The sequence below is a fragment of the Hypanus sabinus genome, chromosome 10 (assembly GCF_030144855.1).
Source record: "Hypanus sabinus isolate sHypSab1 chromosome 10, sHypSab1.hap1, whole genome shotgun sequence".
In the NCBI taxonomy this organism is placed as follows: Eukaryota; Metazoa; Chordata; class Chondrichthyes; order Myliobatiformes; family Dasyatidae; genus Hypanus; species Hypanus sabinus.
In genome coordinates this window covers 115,384,226-115,400,215 of record NC_082715.1, presented here as the reverse complement: position 1 = coordinate 115,400,215, position 15,990 = coordinate 115,384,226, and the positions used below count along the sequence as shown (strand labels likewise).

General features: G+C 44.9%; 1 protein-coding gene across 3 annotated transcripts in view; it reads left to right on the top strand.

Moving 5' to 3' along the window:
* LOC132401015 (CSC1-like protein 2) overlaps positions 1 to 15,990 on the top strand; it is a 198,310-nt gene that overhangs the window by 135,394 nt on the left and 46,926 nt on the right. For all 3 annotated transcript variants that reach the window (XM_059982731.1, XM_059982730.1, XM_059982728.1), the window contains 3 exons: positions 797 to 908; positions 2,242 to 2,375; positions 15,127 to 15,264. In XM_059982731.1, the coding sequence (XP_059838714.1) occupies positions 797 to 908; positions 2,242 to 2,375; positions 15,127 to 15,264 (384 nt within the window). The remainder of the gene's footprint in view (positions 1 to 796; positions 909 to 2,241; positions 2,376 to 15,126; positions 15,265 to 15,990) is intronic.

The window sequence follows — 15,990 nt, the reverse complement described above, 5'->3', positions numbered from 1 at the left end:
TAAAAGGTCAGAGTTGAAGCAAGTCATCCTTAAACCTAATAAGAATAAGAAATCTGATGTAAACTGTTTCTTTAAGTGCAAGTCATTAATGCAATTTATGAATAGTTCAGATTTAAGGAAACATCTTGTGTAGCAGACCTGTAGTTTACATGTCTAGTCAGTCAAGTAACAATCTTCCTGAGCCATAGTATTTGGAAATGCCATCAGATGTCCAGATATGATTGAGCCAATTTAATACAAAGGTTCAATAGTATTATGTATTTTGCCATGTTCAATGTGGTAGCCTTGAGTCTTAAAACTGTGGCGTTTGGATTGAGAAGTGCCAGCCATTTTGTCGGGGACATCCAGCATTTCCAAGCAAGCTGCTGACCTTTGTCAGATCTTATTATGCAGTAATAGCTTCAAAGTGAATTGATTGTTTCCTCTCCTTGAAAGATAGTTGGCTTTTTACCACATGGCAACTTCTATAACTTCTTTCTTGGAAATGGGACACAAACCGCCTGCTTCTTATAATGACTTTCCCAACCTGCATGGTGGAATTTGAACTCTGCCTCGGTGACCAGTCCAACATATTGATTTTTTTTTTGTGCAGGCCCCATGCTCCTGAAGGTTTACTCTGCTTCTGTGGAGCAAATTCAATGAATTGTAGATCCCAGTGCATTGCACAACGATGGTTAGCAGTTGATGGACAGATGTTAATGTTGCGAATATTCTAAGTTATGGTGGTGTGTCCTACTATGCCATTGTATGTACACTCTCACTTTATTCATTTTGTTTGTTCTACTCTGCACTTCAGGAAAAAAGCTGAGCGTAGCAGAGTGTACTATTCTAAAGAGGAAACACCAGTCATGATTAATCCCAAGCCCTGTGGACAACTATGCTGTTGTGTTGTCAAAGGCTGTGAGCAGGTAGGTGAACTAGTTTTGACAAGAAGCCAGTTCTTACTGAACTGATGTATTTTGAGAAGAATCTCAGTCATACTCTATAGGAAAATGGGCTGGTGCTGGCATTAGGCAAGAGTCAATAACTACTTTGTAAATATGTTAGAGGGGGCCACACAAGACTGCTGATGCTGGAATTTGGAACAACAAACAATGTACTGGAAGGATTCAGCTGGACAAGCAGCACTTGTGGGGGGGGGGGGGTGAAAGAGAGGAATTGTCCTAACCCTTTCTTCACACAAGTGCTGCTCGACCTTCTGAATTCCTCCGACACATTATTTGTTGCTTGTAAATGTTCTTTCTCTGCAAACTCTTCTAGAAAGACTGGCCTCATGTTGCATCAGTATAGAATGTGATCCTGTTGCCATGTGGAAGAGAAAGCAACTAGGTTTTCTGCACCTTATGACTGTCCAGTGATACCTCCCAAAAATTGTGTATGCATTTCTAGGCAAGCTACTGACCTTTGTCAGACCTTGTTGAACAGTAATAGCTTCAAAGTGAATTGATTGTTTCCTCTCCTTGAAAGATAGTTGGCTTTTCACCACATGGCGTCTTCTATAACCACTTTCTTGGAAATGGAACACAAACCACCTGCTATCAGTTTGCATATCACCATCCTTCCACACAGCACACCCCAGCCTCCTCTGCTCCAAGCAAAACAAACCCAAATTATCCGGTCTCCTCAAACTGACGTGCTCCATCCCAGACAACCTCCTGGTGAGTCTCCTCTGAACCCTCTCCAGTGCCATCATAAATTTGCTCCATGTACTTAAGGAACTTCGTTAGCCAATTTGCACATAAGAAGTTGGGCTCATTTTTTTCTGGGGTGCTCGAGGCAAAATGTCTGCTTTCCTTTCTAAGAGTTCCATGGAACCCATTGCATCCATCTGAGCAACGGGATTAACCAATATATCTGCATGGATTTCTACATTTCAATAACTTGAGTGGAACTTGCATTTTCTGATGATAAAATATTAACTGACCAACAGATGACAATGTGTGTGTGTGTTTATCTTGGGCTGATCTGTGCTATGAATGTCTGAAAGTACTGCATATTTAAGTGCCTTTTTACTTATAAGAAGGGATACTCCCCCCCCAAATTGCATGTAATCCCTGCTGCTCTTTTTCACTGTCGATAACCTTCATGAAACAGGAGACCTTGGTGTTCCTTGTATGAATTAATGGCATTACTAATATGTGAATGCAAAGCCAATGAACTTACATCCAGCAAAGTATTCAGGAACTTGTTTCCAACAGTAATTTCTTGTCTGTAGTTACGGCAAACTTTTTCTTTCTACAGGAAAATGCAGTAGAATATTACACCAAATTGGAACAGAAACTGAATGAGGAATACATAAAAGAGAAGGGAAAAGTGTACGAGAAACCACTCGGCATGGCTTTTGTAACGTTCCATGATGAAGCAGCAGCAGCTCGGTAAGTCAGTCTTATAGATCTCAACTTTATGAATGTGCAGAGCCCACCTTTGCATCTGTAGGGACGTTCCAGGTACTTTGCAAATATGAGCTGTTCAAATGTAAATGTCACATGGAAACGAATGATAGCACGTGGCAAGAATAATTAAACCATAACACACAGAAGCAAAATTAGCTCATTTTCGCAAACTAGCAAAATTTGGCCCAATGAGTCTGCTCTGCGATTCAATCATAGCTGATTTATTGTTCCTCTCATCCCCATTCTCCTGCCTTCACCCTGTAACCTTTGACACGCTTGCAAATCAAGAACCTATCAACCTGCACTTTAAATGTACTCAGTGACTTGGACCATATGTGGCAATGAATTCCACAGATTCCCCACCTTCTAGCTAAAGAAATTCCTTCTCATCTCGATTCTAAATAGACGTCCTGTGGCGACCCATTTCCTGGTACATCCGAACCGGCTCACAATTAGATAGCCTACGGGGGTTTGCGAGCACAGAGCTTTGGAGCCTCTGCGCCACGGGGGGGCAGGTTGAGGGAGGCTTAAAAGTGAGGCTGAGGATTTCGAATAAAGTTTTTCCTTCGACTGCAGTTACCGACTCCGTGTCGTAATTTTAGCGCTGCGTGTAGCACACCGCTACAATTGGTGACCCCGACGGTCCAAACGATTTTTGGACCAGAAATGACCGACACCGCCTCTGTTCATGCGGTTTCGTTGAAACTGCCGGGTTTCTGGACACAGCGCCCGAACCTATGGTTCCAGCAAGCCGAAGCCCAATTCCACGTTCGCCGGATCACCTCAGAAGACACCTGCTACTATTACGTGGTGAGCTCCCTCGACCAGGACACAGCGGCCCAGGTCGCGGAGTTCGTACAGTCGACCCCGGCAGACGGCAAGTACACGGAATTCAAAGCCCTGCTCCTCAGGACTTTCGGACTCTCACGGCGCGAGTGGGCTGCCCGTTTACTGCACCTGGATGGCTTGGGGGACAGACCTCCATCGGCTTTAATGAATGAGATGTTGTCTCTCGCGGACGGACACACACCCTGCCTCATGTTTGAGCAGGCATTCCTGGAGCAGCTGCCCGAGGACATACGCCTGCTGCTGTGCGACGCGGATTTCAGTGACCCCCGGAAGGTGGCAGCCCGGGCGGACTTGCTGTGGAACGCCAAAAAGGTGAGCGGGGCGTCCATCGCGCAGATCTCCCAGCCACGCTCCCGGCAGCAAACCAGTCCAGGCTCGGCCGCAGAGCCCGCCAACCCCCGGTCCAGTGAACACTGGTGCTTCTACCACCAGCAGTGGGGCGCAGAAGCCCGCCGTTGTCGCCCACCCTGCAAAGTTCCCGGGAAACGCCAGGGCCAGCCGCCGCTGATGGCTACGGCGGCTGGCCATCGGGATAGCCTCCTGTATGTGTGGGATAGAAGGTCGGGACGCCGGTTTTTGGTCGATACTGGGGCTGAGATCAGCGTTTTACCTCCGACGAGTTACGACACCCGCAGCAGGGCACCGGGTCCCCCCCTGAGGGCCGTGAATGGCAGCACAGTAAGGACCTATGGCACCCGTCAGGTGCAGCTACAGTTCGGCTCCAGCCAGTTCACGTGGGACTTCACACTGGCCGCCGTAGCCCAACCGCTTCTGGGTGCGGATTTTTTGCGAGCTCACAGCCTACTGGTCGACCTGCCCAGGAAGAGACTGGTACACGCCGAGACCTTTCAGACGTTCTCCCTGGATGCAGCCCAGTTGCCAACCCCTCACCTCGGCTCCATCACGCTGTCCGACAACGACTTCACCAGGGTCCTGGCGGATTTCCCATCGGTTCTGGCACCGCGGTTCACAGCGGCCATGCCCAGGCACGGCGTACAGCACCACATCCCGACCCAGGGACCACCCCTCCACGCCCGCGCTCGGCGGCTTCCCCCGGACAAGCTCCGACTGGCGAAGGAGGAGTTCCAGAGGATGGAGGAATTGAGGATCATCCGGCGGTCCGACAGCCCATGGGCCTCCCCCCTGCACATGGTACCCAAAGCGACGGGAGGCTGGAGATCGTGCGGCGACTACCGCAGGCTGAACGAGGCTACCACACTGGACCGCTACCCTGTGCCGCACATTCAGGACTTTGCAGCAAACCTGCACGGCGCACGGATCTTCTCCAAGGTAGACCTCGTCCAAGGGTACCATCAAATCCCGATGCATCCTGACGACGTCCCCAAAACGGCTCTCATCACCCCGTTTGGCCTTTTCGAGTTCCTCCGCATGCCGTTCGGCCTGAAGAATGCCGCACAGACGTTCCAGCGGTTAATGGACGTGGTGGGACGGGACCTGGACTTCGCGTTCATCTATTTGGATGACATCCTCATAGCCAGCAGCAGTCGTCAGGAGCATCTGTCCCACCTCCGTCAACTCTGCGCCCGACTGAGTGAGTACGGTCTTACAATCAACCCCGCCAAATGCAAGTTCGGACTCGATACCATTGACTTCCTGGGCCACAGGATTACTAAAGACGGGGAAACCCCTCTGCCCGCTAAGGTAGATGCGGTCCGCCACTTTCCCCAACCCACCACGATCAAAGGCCTTCAGGAATTCGTAGGTATGGTCAATTTCTACCGCCGCTTCCTCCCTTCAGCTGCCCGGATCATGCGCCCCCTGTTCGCCCTGATGTCGGGTCCGAAGCAAGGACATTACCTGGGACGAGGAGTCCGCCGCCGCTTTCGTTCAAACGAAGGAAGCTTTGGCTGACGCCGCAATGCTAGTACATCCCAGAATGGACGCCCCCTACTGCCCTCACAGTGGACGCATCTAACAAGGCAGTCGGTGGGGTGCTGGAGCAACTCATCGCAGGTCGCTGGCAACTTCTGGCGTTTTTCAGCAAACACCTGCGGCCACCCGAGCTCAAGTACAGTGCTTTCGACCGGGAACTGTTGGCGTTCTACCTGGCAATCCGGCATTTCAGGTACTTCCTAGAAGGTCGGCCATTCACCGCGTTCACGGACCACAAACCGCTTACCTTTGCGTTTACGAAAGCGTCCGACCCCTGGTCGTCCCGCCAGCAGCGCCACCTGTCCTACATCTCTGAATACACGACGGATGTCCGGCACGTCTCGGGTAAGGACAATGTTGTGGCGGATGCGCTCTCTCGCCCTACCGTTCATGCCCTTTCCCAAGGGGTAGACTTTGAGGCACTGGCAGAGGCGCAGCAGGCGGATGAGGAGATTCCGAGTTACAGAACCGCAGTCTCCGGTTTGCAGCTCCAGGACCTCCCCGTAGGCCCGGGTGAGAGGACCCTACTCTGTGACGTCGCCACCGGCCAGCCCCGTCCCGTCGTCCCGACAGCCTGGCGGCACCGTGTTTTCGACTCCATTCATAACTTGGCGCATCCCTCCATCCGGACAACTGTCCGGATGGTTTCCAGCAGGTTCGTTTGGCACGGACTCCGCAAACAGGTCAGTGAATGGTCCAAAACGTGCATGCACTGCCAGACGGCCAAGGTGCAGCGGCACACCAAAGCCCCACCGCAGCAGTTCCATCCCGCCCACCGGCGTTTCGACCACATTCATGTGGATATTGTGGGCCCCCTGCCAGTGTCACGTGGAGTGCAGCACCTCCTGACTATCGTGGACCGGTTCACAAGATGGCCAGAGGCGGTCCCGCTCACCGACACCACCTCCGAATCTTGCACCCGAGCCCTGATCGCCACCTGGATATCTCGCTTTGGTGTACTGGCCCACATTATCTCCGACAAAGGCGCCCAGTTCACCTCCAGCCTGTGGTCAGCTATGGCCAGCCTTTTGGGGACTCAGCTGCACCACACCACTGCCTACCACCCACAGTCGAACAGGCTAGTGGAGCGTTTCCACCGTCACCTGAAGTCGGCCCTCATGGCCCGCCTGCGAGGAGCCAACTGGGCGGACGAGCTTCCCTGGGTCCTACTCGGCATCCACACAGTGCCCAAGGACGTCCTGCACGCCTCGTCGGCCGAGTTGGTATACGGCGCGCCCCTGGTCGTCCCCGGGGAGTTCCTACCAGCCCCACGGGGGCAAGAGGAAGATCCCGCAGCAGTCCTGGGCAGACTACGCGAGAAGCTCGGTAACCTGGCCCCCATACCCACTTCACAGCATGGGCGGTACCCGACCTGCGTACCCAAAGACCTACAGAACTGTAAGTTTGTGTTTGTATGAAGGGGCGGGCATCGGCCACCGCTGCAGCGGCCATACGAGGGGCCGTTTACGGTGCTCCGGAACAACGGGTCCACGTTCGTGCTGGACGTTGGGGGGAAAGAGGAGGTTTTCACGGTGGACCGCCTCAAACCGGCCCATGTGGACCTGGCGCAACCGGCCGAGTTTCCGGCACCTCGGCGCAGAGGCCGACCTCCCAAGCAGGTTCTGGCCCAGACTGTGGACATTGGGGGGTGTTTTGCCGGTTCTGGGGGGGGTTTATGTGGCGACCCATTTCCTGGCACATCCGAACCGGCTCACAATTAGATAGCCTACGGGGGTTTGCGAGCACAGAGCTTTGGAGCCTCTGCGCCACGGGGGGCAGGTTGAGGGAGGCTTAAAAGTGAGGCTGAGGATTTCGAATAAAGTTTTTTCTTCGACTGCAGTTACTGACTCCGTGTCGTAATTTTAGCGCTGCGTGTAGCGCAGAGCATTCTGAGGCTGTGACCTCAGGTCAGAGACTCCTCCACTATAAGAAATGTCCTCTACACATTCAGTTTCAATTTGTGTGAGATCCAAACCCCCCCCCCCCCCCAATTCTTCTAAAGTTCAGTGAGTACAGGCCCAGAGCCATCAAACTCTCCTTATAAGTTAACCTATTCATTCCTGGAATTATTCTCGTGAACCTCCTCTGGATTCTCTCCAATGCCAGCATATCTTTACTTAGATAAGGGATACAACCCACTTAGGAAATAGTCTACACCTTTTATTCCTTCTACCAAAGTGTGTGACCATACCATTTCCTACATGGGATTCCATCTGGCACTTCTTTGCTCATTCACCCAATCTATCTAAGACCGTCTGCAGACTCCCTGCTTCCTCAACACTACCTGCCCCTCCACCTATCTTCATATCAGCCACAAAGCCATCAATTCCATCATCGAAATCATTAAGATATAACATAAAAAGAAGTGCTGACCCCTGTGGAACCAGTAAAAGCTCGGTGCTAGTATCCTTCCTGTAACATTACGGACTCTTGTTATGTGGCTTCATGTGTGGTACCTTGTCAAAGGCCTTCTTAAACTTCAAGCAAGCATCCACTGTCTTTCCTTTGTTTATCCTGTCTGTATTTCTTCAAAGAATTCCAACAGATTTGTCAGGCAAGATTTCCCCACAAGGAAACCATGCTGGCTTTGGCCTATTTTTTCAAGTACCCCGAAACCTCATCCTTAATAATGGACTCCAACATCTTCCCAACCAATGAAGTGACATACGCATTTTCCAGTCCTCCAGAAGCTAACTATTCTGGAAAGAGTATTTCTAATGCCTGCACAATCCCTTCAGCTACCTCTTTCAGATCCCTGGAGTGTCATCCATCTGGTCCAGGTGACTTATGCACCTTCAGATTATTCAGTTTCCCAAGCACCTTCTGTTTAATATTAGCAATTGCACTCACTTCTGCCCCTTGACATGCTCAAATTTCTGGCGCTCTGCTAGTGTCTTTCGTTGTGAAGACCTACACAAAATACTTATTAAATTCATATGGCATGTCTTTACTACCTCTCCAGCATCATTTTCTAGTGGTCCAATATCCAGTCTTGACTCTCTGTTACTCTTTATATATCTGAAAAAATATTTGGTACCCTCTTTTATACTATTGGCTAGCTTACCTTCATGTTTAATCTTTTCTCCCCTTAGGACTTCTTTTAATTGCCTTTTGTTGGTTTTGAAAAGCTTCCCAGTCCTCTAGCTTCCCACTATTTTTTGCTCTATTATATGTCCTCTCTTTTTGCTTTTTTGCTGTCTTTGACATCCCTTGTCAACCACAGTTGTGTCATCCTCCTTTTAGAATACTCCTTTGGGATGTATCTATCCTCTGCCTTCCGAATTGCTCCTATGAACTCCAGCCATTGCTGTTTTGCTGTCATCCCTGCTTGTGTCCCCTTCCAATCAACTTTGGCCGGCTCCTCTCTCATGCCTCTAATTCCCTTTACACCACGCTAATATTGATACATCTGACTTCAGCTTCTCCCTCTCAACTGTAGGGTGAATTCTATGATATTATGATCAATGTTCAACTTAAATTTATTTTCAAAGTACACATTGGTCACCATATACAATCCTGAGTGTTTTTTTGGAGGCATACTCAGTAAATCCATAGTAGAATAATAATAACCATAACAGAATCAATGAAAGACAGCACCAGGTATTCATCCTGTGTGCAAAAGACAACAAACTGTGCAAAAAGAAAGAAATAATAATAAGTAAATAACCAATAAATATCAAGAACATGAGATGATACGTCCTTGAAAGTATGTCCATAAGTTGTGGGAACATTTCAATGTTGGGGCAAGTGAAATTGAGTGAAGTTATCCCCTTTGGTTCAAGAGATTAATGGTTGAGGAGTAATAACTGTTCCTGAACCTAGTGGTGTGGGCCCTGAGGTTCCTGCATCTTCTTCCTGATGGCAGCAGCAAAAAGAAAGCATGTCTTGGGTGGTGGAGGTCCGTGATTATGGATGCTGCTTTCCTGCGACAACATTTTGTGTAAATGTACTCAGTGGTGGGGAGAGCTTTACCCTTGATGGACTGAGCCTTATCTCAAGGGCTTTGATGTTTCCATAACCAGGCTGTGATGCAGCCAGTCAATATACAGTGGCATCCAAAAGTTTGGGCACCCCTGGTAAGAGTTTTTGTTACTGTGATAGCTAAGCGAGTAAAAGATGACCTGATTTCCAAAAGGCAAAAAGTTAAAGATGACACATTTCTTCAATATTTTAAGCATGATTACTTTTTTTATTTCCATCTTTTATAGTTTCAAAATAACAAAACAGGAAAAGGGCCCGAAGCAAAAGTTTAGGCACCCTGCATGGTCAGTACTTAGTGACACCCCTTTGGCAAGTATCACAGCTTGTAAATGCTTTTTGTAGCCGCTAAGAGTCTTTCAATTCTTGTTTGGGGGGTTTTCACCCATTCTTCTTTGCAAAAGGCTTCTAGTTCTGTTAGATTCTTGGGCTGTCTTGCAGGCACTGCTCTTTTGAGGTCTATCCACAGTTTTTCAATGATGTTTAGGTCGAGGGACTGTAAGGGTAATGCAAAACCTTCAGCTTGTGCCTCTTGAGGTAGTCCGCTGTGGATTTTGAGGTGTGTTTGGGATCATTATCCTGTTGTAGAAGCTATCCTCTTTTCATCTTCAGCTTTCTTACAGATGGTGTGATGCTTGCTTCCAGAATTTGCTGGTATTTAATTGAATTTATTCTTCCCTCTACCAGTGAAATGTTCCCTGTGCCACTGGCTGCAACACAAGCCCAAAGCATGATCGATGCACCCCTGTGCTTAACAGTTGGAGAGATGTTCTTTTCATGAAATTCTGTGCCCTTTTGTCTCCAAACCTAGCTTTGTTCATTGTGACCAAAAAGTTCTATTTTAACTTCATCAGTCCACAGCACTTGTTTCCAAAATGCATCAGGCTTAATTAGATATTCCTTTGCAAACTTCTGACGCTGAATTTTGTAGTGAGGACGCAGGAAAGGTTTTCTGATGACTCTTCCATGAAGGTCATATTTGTGCAGGTGTCGTTGCACAGTAGAACAGTGCACCACCACTGCAGAGTCTGCTAAATCTTCCTGAAGGTCTTTTGCAGTCAAACGGGGGTTTTGATTTGCCTTTCTAGCAATCCTATGAGCAGTTCTCTCAAAAAGTTTTCTTGGTCTTCCAGACCTCAACTTGACCTCCACCATTCCTGTTAACTGCCATTTCTTAATTACATTATGAACTGAGGAAACAGCTACCTGAAAATGCTTTGCTATCTTCTTATAGCCTTCTCCTGCTTTGTGGGCATCATTTATTTTAATTTTCAGAGTGCTAGGCAGCTGCTTAGAGGAGCCCATGGCTGTGATTGTTGGGATAAGGTTTGAGGAATCAGGGTATTTATAAAGCTTTGAAATTTGCATCACCTGGCCTTTCCTAATGATGACTGTGAACAAGCCATAGTCCTAACAAGCTAATTAAGGTCTGAGACCTTGGTAAAAGTTATCTGAGAGTTCAAGCCTCTTGGGGTGCCCAAACTTTTGCATAGTGCTTTCCTTTTCTCACTCTAAAATTGTGCAAAACAAAAATAATACACTAATCTTGCTTAAAATGTTGAAAAGAATGTTTCATCTTTAACTTTATGACTTTTGGAGATCGGTTCATCTACTCACTTAACTATTCACAGTAACAGAAATTTTGACCAGGTATGGTCAAACTTTTGCATGCCATTGTATGCTCCTCTGTACGTCTGTAGAATTTTGTCATAGTTTTAGATGTCAAGCCAAATCTTCAAAAATTCCTAAAGAAGTATAGGCGCTGTCATGCTTTCTTCGTAATTGCTCTTACGTGCTGGGCCCTGAACAGGTCCTTCAAAATTATAACATTAAAACATTTAAAGTTGCTGCCACTCTCTACCGCTGATCCTGCGATGAGGACTGGTTCATGGACCTCTGGTTTCCTTCTCCTGGAATCAGTAATCAGCTTCTTTGTCTTGCTGATGAGTATGAGGTTGTTGTTCTGGCACCACAGCCAGATTTTCAATCTCCCTTCTATATGCTGATTCATCGTCACCTTTGATTCAGTCCACGACTGCATAATTCAACATCTGTAGAAATAACCCAGAGACTAGTAGGATGGATTACTGAGATGCAACCAGCAAGCAGTGGAGAACAAGGGAGTTGGATGAATATAGTAAAGTTATTTTAACAGAAGTAAGGCAAGTTGATGTGGATAATTTTTTTTAAAAACTAGATTTACAGTCGGCCCTCCTTATCCGCGGGTTCCACGTGTGTGGATTCAACCAACCACGGATCAGAAGTTCTCTCTCCAGCACTCATTGCTTGAGCATCTACAGACTATTTTTTCTTGTCATTATTCCTTAAACAATACAGTATAACAGCTATTTACATAGATTTACATTGTATTAGGTACTATTAGTAATCTAGAGATGATTTAAAAGTACAGGCAGTCTCTGAACGAGTTCTATTCCTGAGTCTGTCTTTAGGTTGGATTTGAAGTCAGAACAGGTACATCCGGTATTATTTAGCGTCAGTTAGTCAAACATTTCTTAGTATATAGTATATATTTTACCTTTCTATACATATAAAACACTGAGAAAACATATGTACCTCAATAATTAAACCACTGTGTTGCTTAGTAATAACTGTAGCTTTCATTGGGGCAGGCCCTTTCACATGCTTCATTAAAATTGTTCCGATCGTTGACTGACTGTAGCCTAACGCTTTTCCAGTGACCAATGGCGTTTCACCTCTTTCCAATCGTTTTATTACTTACACTTTATTTTCAATTGTGACTGTGATTATTTTCGTGAACAGAAACACTGCGGATTCAGAGCTGCACCTACTCCTAAAGTTCACCACACAGACAGGTTAAATAAAGTCCGGGGTTCCGCTGGGTCCTAAAGACCATCTCACTAGTCAGGCTAAGTAAGGGACTTGAGCATCTGTGTTTTTTGGTATCCGCAGGGGGTCCCGGAACCAATCCCCCGCGGATAAGGAGGGCTGACTGTATTTTTCCATTTGTCTCATGACTACACACAGTTTGAAATTACGCCCTGGATACTCAAGTCCAAGTTACATGTACTTCTGCAATTTGGGCTTTAGTATCCAGGTGATATTTTTGAAGATTACATATCATATGATATTAGGAGGTTTATAAGCCTGTGCAGAGAACAACTGCACCCTTCAGGAAGACAGAGACAGTGCAACTACTAAAATTGGTGCTTCACAGCAGCAGTGACTCATGTTCAAGCCTGGCCTCTGGTACTGTCTGTGTGAAGTTCACATTCTATCTATGCATATCTGCGTTTCTTTTGGATACTCCTCACATGTTCAGAAGGGTGCAGAATAGTAGGTTTTTTGGTTAAGGTAAATTGTTACTACTGTGTAAGTAGATTTTAGAATCTGGAAGAGTTGATGGGAACTCGGGGAGAATAAAATGAGATCAGTGTAAATGTCTTCTTGATGGTCGTGATGGACTAGGTGGACTGAAGGGCTTGTTTCTGTGATAAATTATACTAATTCTGTCTAGTTTAGTCACAAGGAGTTAAGTCATACATTTTAAGTGATGAGCAGTAATATAAAGTAAATTTAACTTGAAAGGAACTCCAGGTCCACAGCCTCCCTGATGTACAGAAACACAGCTTTTGAAAGTGATAATACATTGATATTTTCAGACCAGCTTTATAAATGGATACAAATTACAAAAGCAAGAAATTTCTGCTAAAACTTTATAAAACAGTTGAAATAGTATACCTAATTATGTGTGCCACAAAGAGAAAGGACGCCAGAGCATTGGAGTGGGTGCAGAGGAGATTTACTGGAATCGTTCCAGGAGTCAGGGTATTCATTTTCATGAACAGCATGTATCTCAAGCTTTGAAGGTTATGAATATTTAATAAAAGCCTTCAAAATGATAGAGTATCTAATGAGAAGGTTTATCTAGTGGCTAAAGAGTTGGAAATCCAAGTGCACATCTAAGGAACTGAGGTGAGTCGTTTTTTAAATTTTGCAGTTGTAAGCTGGAGTAGGCTAGCTGTAAGAACATATGAAAATAGCAACAGTAGGCTGCTCAACTCTACAAACCTGCCCAGCTCTTGAATATGATCATAGCTGACCTGCCATGAGCTTTTTATGTCCCCCGTTACTCTGAATACAAAACCTATCCCCTACTACAAACATCCCCAATGATTCTGGAGACTCACTAATTTCTGTGAAAAGTTCCTCTGTGCTTCAGTTTTAAGAGACCCACCCCCTATTGTAGTGGTTAGTATAATGCTATTACTGCCCAGGGCATTTCAGAATTCATAATTCTATTCCTGCACCATCTTTAAGGATTCCCTGTACATCCTCCCCATGGAACATGTGAATTTACTCCAGGTGCTCAGGATTCCTCCCACAGTCCACAGACGTACTGGGTAGATTAATTGGTCATGGTAAATTGTCCCATGAATTAGTTAGGGTTAATCAGGTTTGTCAGGGGGTTGCTCGGGTGGCAGGGCTCAAAGGGGCTAATCTGTGCTGTATTGCTAAATAAAAAAATAAATACATAAAATAAGGTTGTAACTATGTCCTCTCATTTGCAATATTTCCATTAATGGAAATATCTTGATGTTTATACAGTTGTGCCACTTCAGGATCTTATCTTTCCAAGTGATTAGCTTATGCTCTTCTAAACTCCAAAGAATATACTGTATACTTACAGAATATACTGTCTAATTTCTTTGGCTACTCATAATGGGGAGATTTAACTTCATATTTAACAAAGTCAAAGTTGAATAGTTTTGAGTTATCCTGTGCAAAACTACATGTATTCATAGGTTCAATGAACAACGTACAGCAGCATCACAGACACATATTTGCAAGATGGCTTCAAAGCGTGGCAACTCACTGCAAGCTGCTCTCTGAAGATTTACTCATTACCTCTATTATAATCATTATGCTTTTTACATCTAAATTTTATGACTTGGGATTAGTAATAAAATTCTTTTATATCTTCTTATGGATCTAGCAATGGCTTTCCACCTTGGTGTCTGCCTGCACTGCACTTTCTCTGTGACTAACACTTTATTGTCTATTCTGTTCTCGTCTTCCCTTGTATGACCTCAAAGCACTGTTATAATGAAATGATCTGTATAAATGGCATATAGTAATTTTTCACCATACCCCAGTACATATGAAATAATAGTAAGCCAATTTAATAAGCATGAAAAATAAATTTTCACAAGAAAAATAAATTACAGTGGGGTTGGTTAATTGGGACACACTGGGGCCAATACATTTTGGCCCAATGAAGCAACTGCCCCAATTAGCTGAAATTTCATGTAAGTAGTTAAAAAGGCAAACTGACTGACAAATAATGTAATTAAATGAAATGTAGAACAAATTAGAGTGCTAGTTAAAAAAAAGTACTAAAAAACTGTATTAGTTCCTAATAGTTGTCGATGAAGGAATTTATTCTTCAGTATACGCTGCCTTGTTCTTTTGATTGACTTAATGAACAAAACTAGTGCAGACACTTCGAGAAGATAATGGACTGCCTTCATGCAATGCTTTTGATGATTGTATCCTCCAAATTTTCATTTTTATTGTAATATTCAAGATGTTTGTCATTACCTTCAAATTCTCCATAATTTTTAATTTGTTGAAGTAGTGAAATTGTTTTATTTTTACTCTCGGTCATTTCTGGCATCTCCAAGCCTGAATATTTGAAACTGCGGTAAACAAAACGATTCTGAATTGTCTTACTGCTAATTTATCGCCAGCTATCATGACAGTAATTACTACTTTTTGAACACAAACACATGCAACTGATACTATTTTAAAACTTCGTTCTAAACACTGTGTAATGTCCAAGTCCCCTGTTCCAACAGAGTGGTGTAGTGTCCCAAATAAACAAAAGGAATCCTGATTATTTTCTTGATTAGTTTTTCTTTGAGTTGTCTCAAGTAAGTGGCTGCCCTGATTAACAGATGGCTCAGTTAACTGGAACACACTTTTTCTTTTACAGATTTTTTTACAGGAATGATTTTAAATTTTGTTCCCACAGAGTTCTCAGAGACTTCAATGCCTGTAAGTGTCAGGGCTGCATATTCAGGGGAGAGCCACAACAGTCTTCAAACAGTGGGTTTCTTCATGTTTCAAGCTGGACTGTGAGCTATGCCCCTGATCCCCACAACATTTACTGGTAAGCTGCTGCTCTGTTCTGTTCATTATCTAATGGACCTCTTTATAATCCTAAATTGTAAACCAAATTCACCACAGGGTAAAAACCAAAAACTGCCTGATATACTCAAGTGGTCAGACCACATCTGTGCAAAGAGAAACAGTTAGTACTTCAGATCAAAGATCCTTAATCAGAAATCATCACTGGGTGATCAAACAGTTCAGAACAAGCAGATAACATGTAGCATTTTCATTAGATAAGTGATTGTACAACACTTGACATACCATTCATGAACTATTTTGTGACAAGTAGGAAAAATTGAAGCTGATGTTTACATAATATTGATGCTTTCATCCTTATTGCTACAAATTGATAACATAGAGCTGGGATTCCAATTGGCAAATTGTTAATGATACTTCAGTTTTTCAATTAAGGATTTATAAGGATGAAATGAGCCAGAAGAGCCAAGTATCCTTCAGATGCCTGAGCCATTAGCAGAACATCCATCTTGTATTTTTTCTTCAATTCTGTTATGGCTAATTTCATGTCTTTTTAAGATATCTTGAAGGCTATGAAGAAGCAATTACATCTTCTGGGCTGTTATTAGGTGTTGATTAGACTGTGCAAGGATGGTAGATTCCCTTCTTCAATGGTCTTCAGTAGTTAATTTTCCATGGTGAGGTTTCTGATAATAAGGATCAAAGTTGCAAGATTTTATTGACCTCCACAGTTTCTTGGTAAGACTAG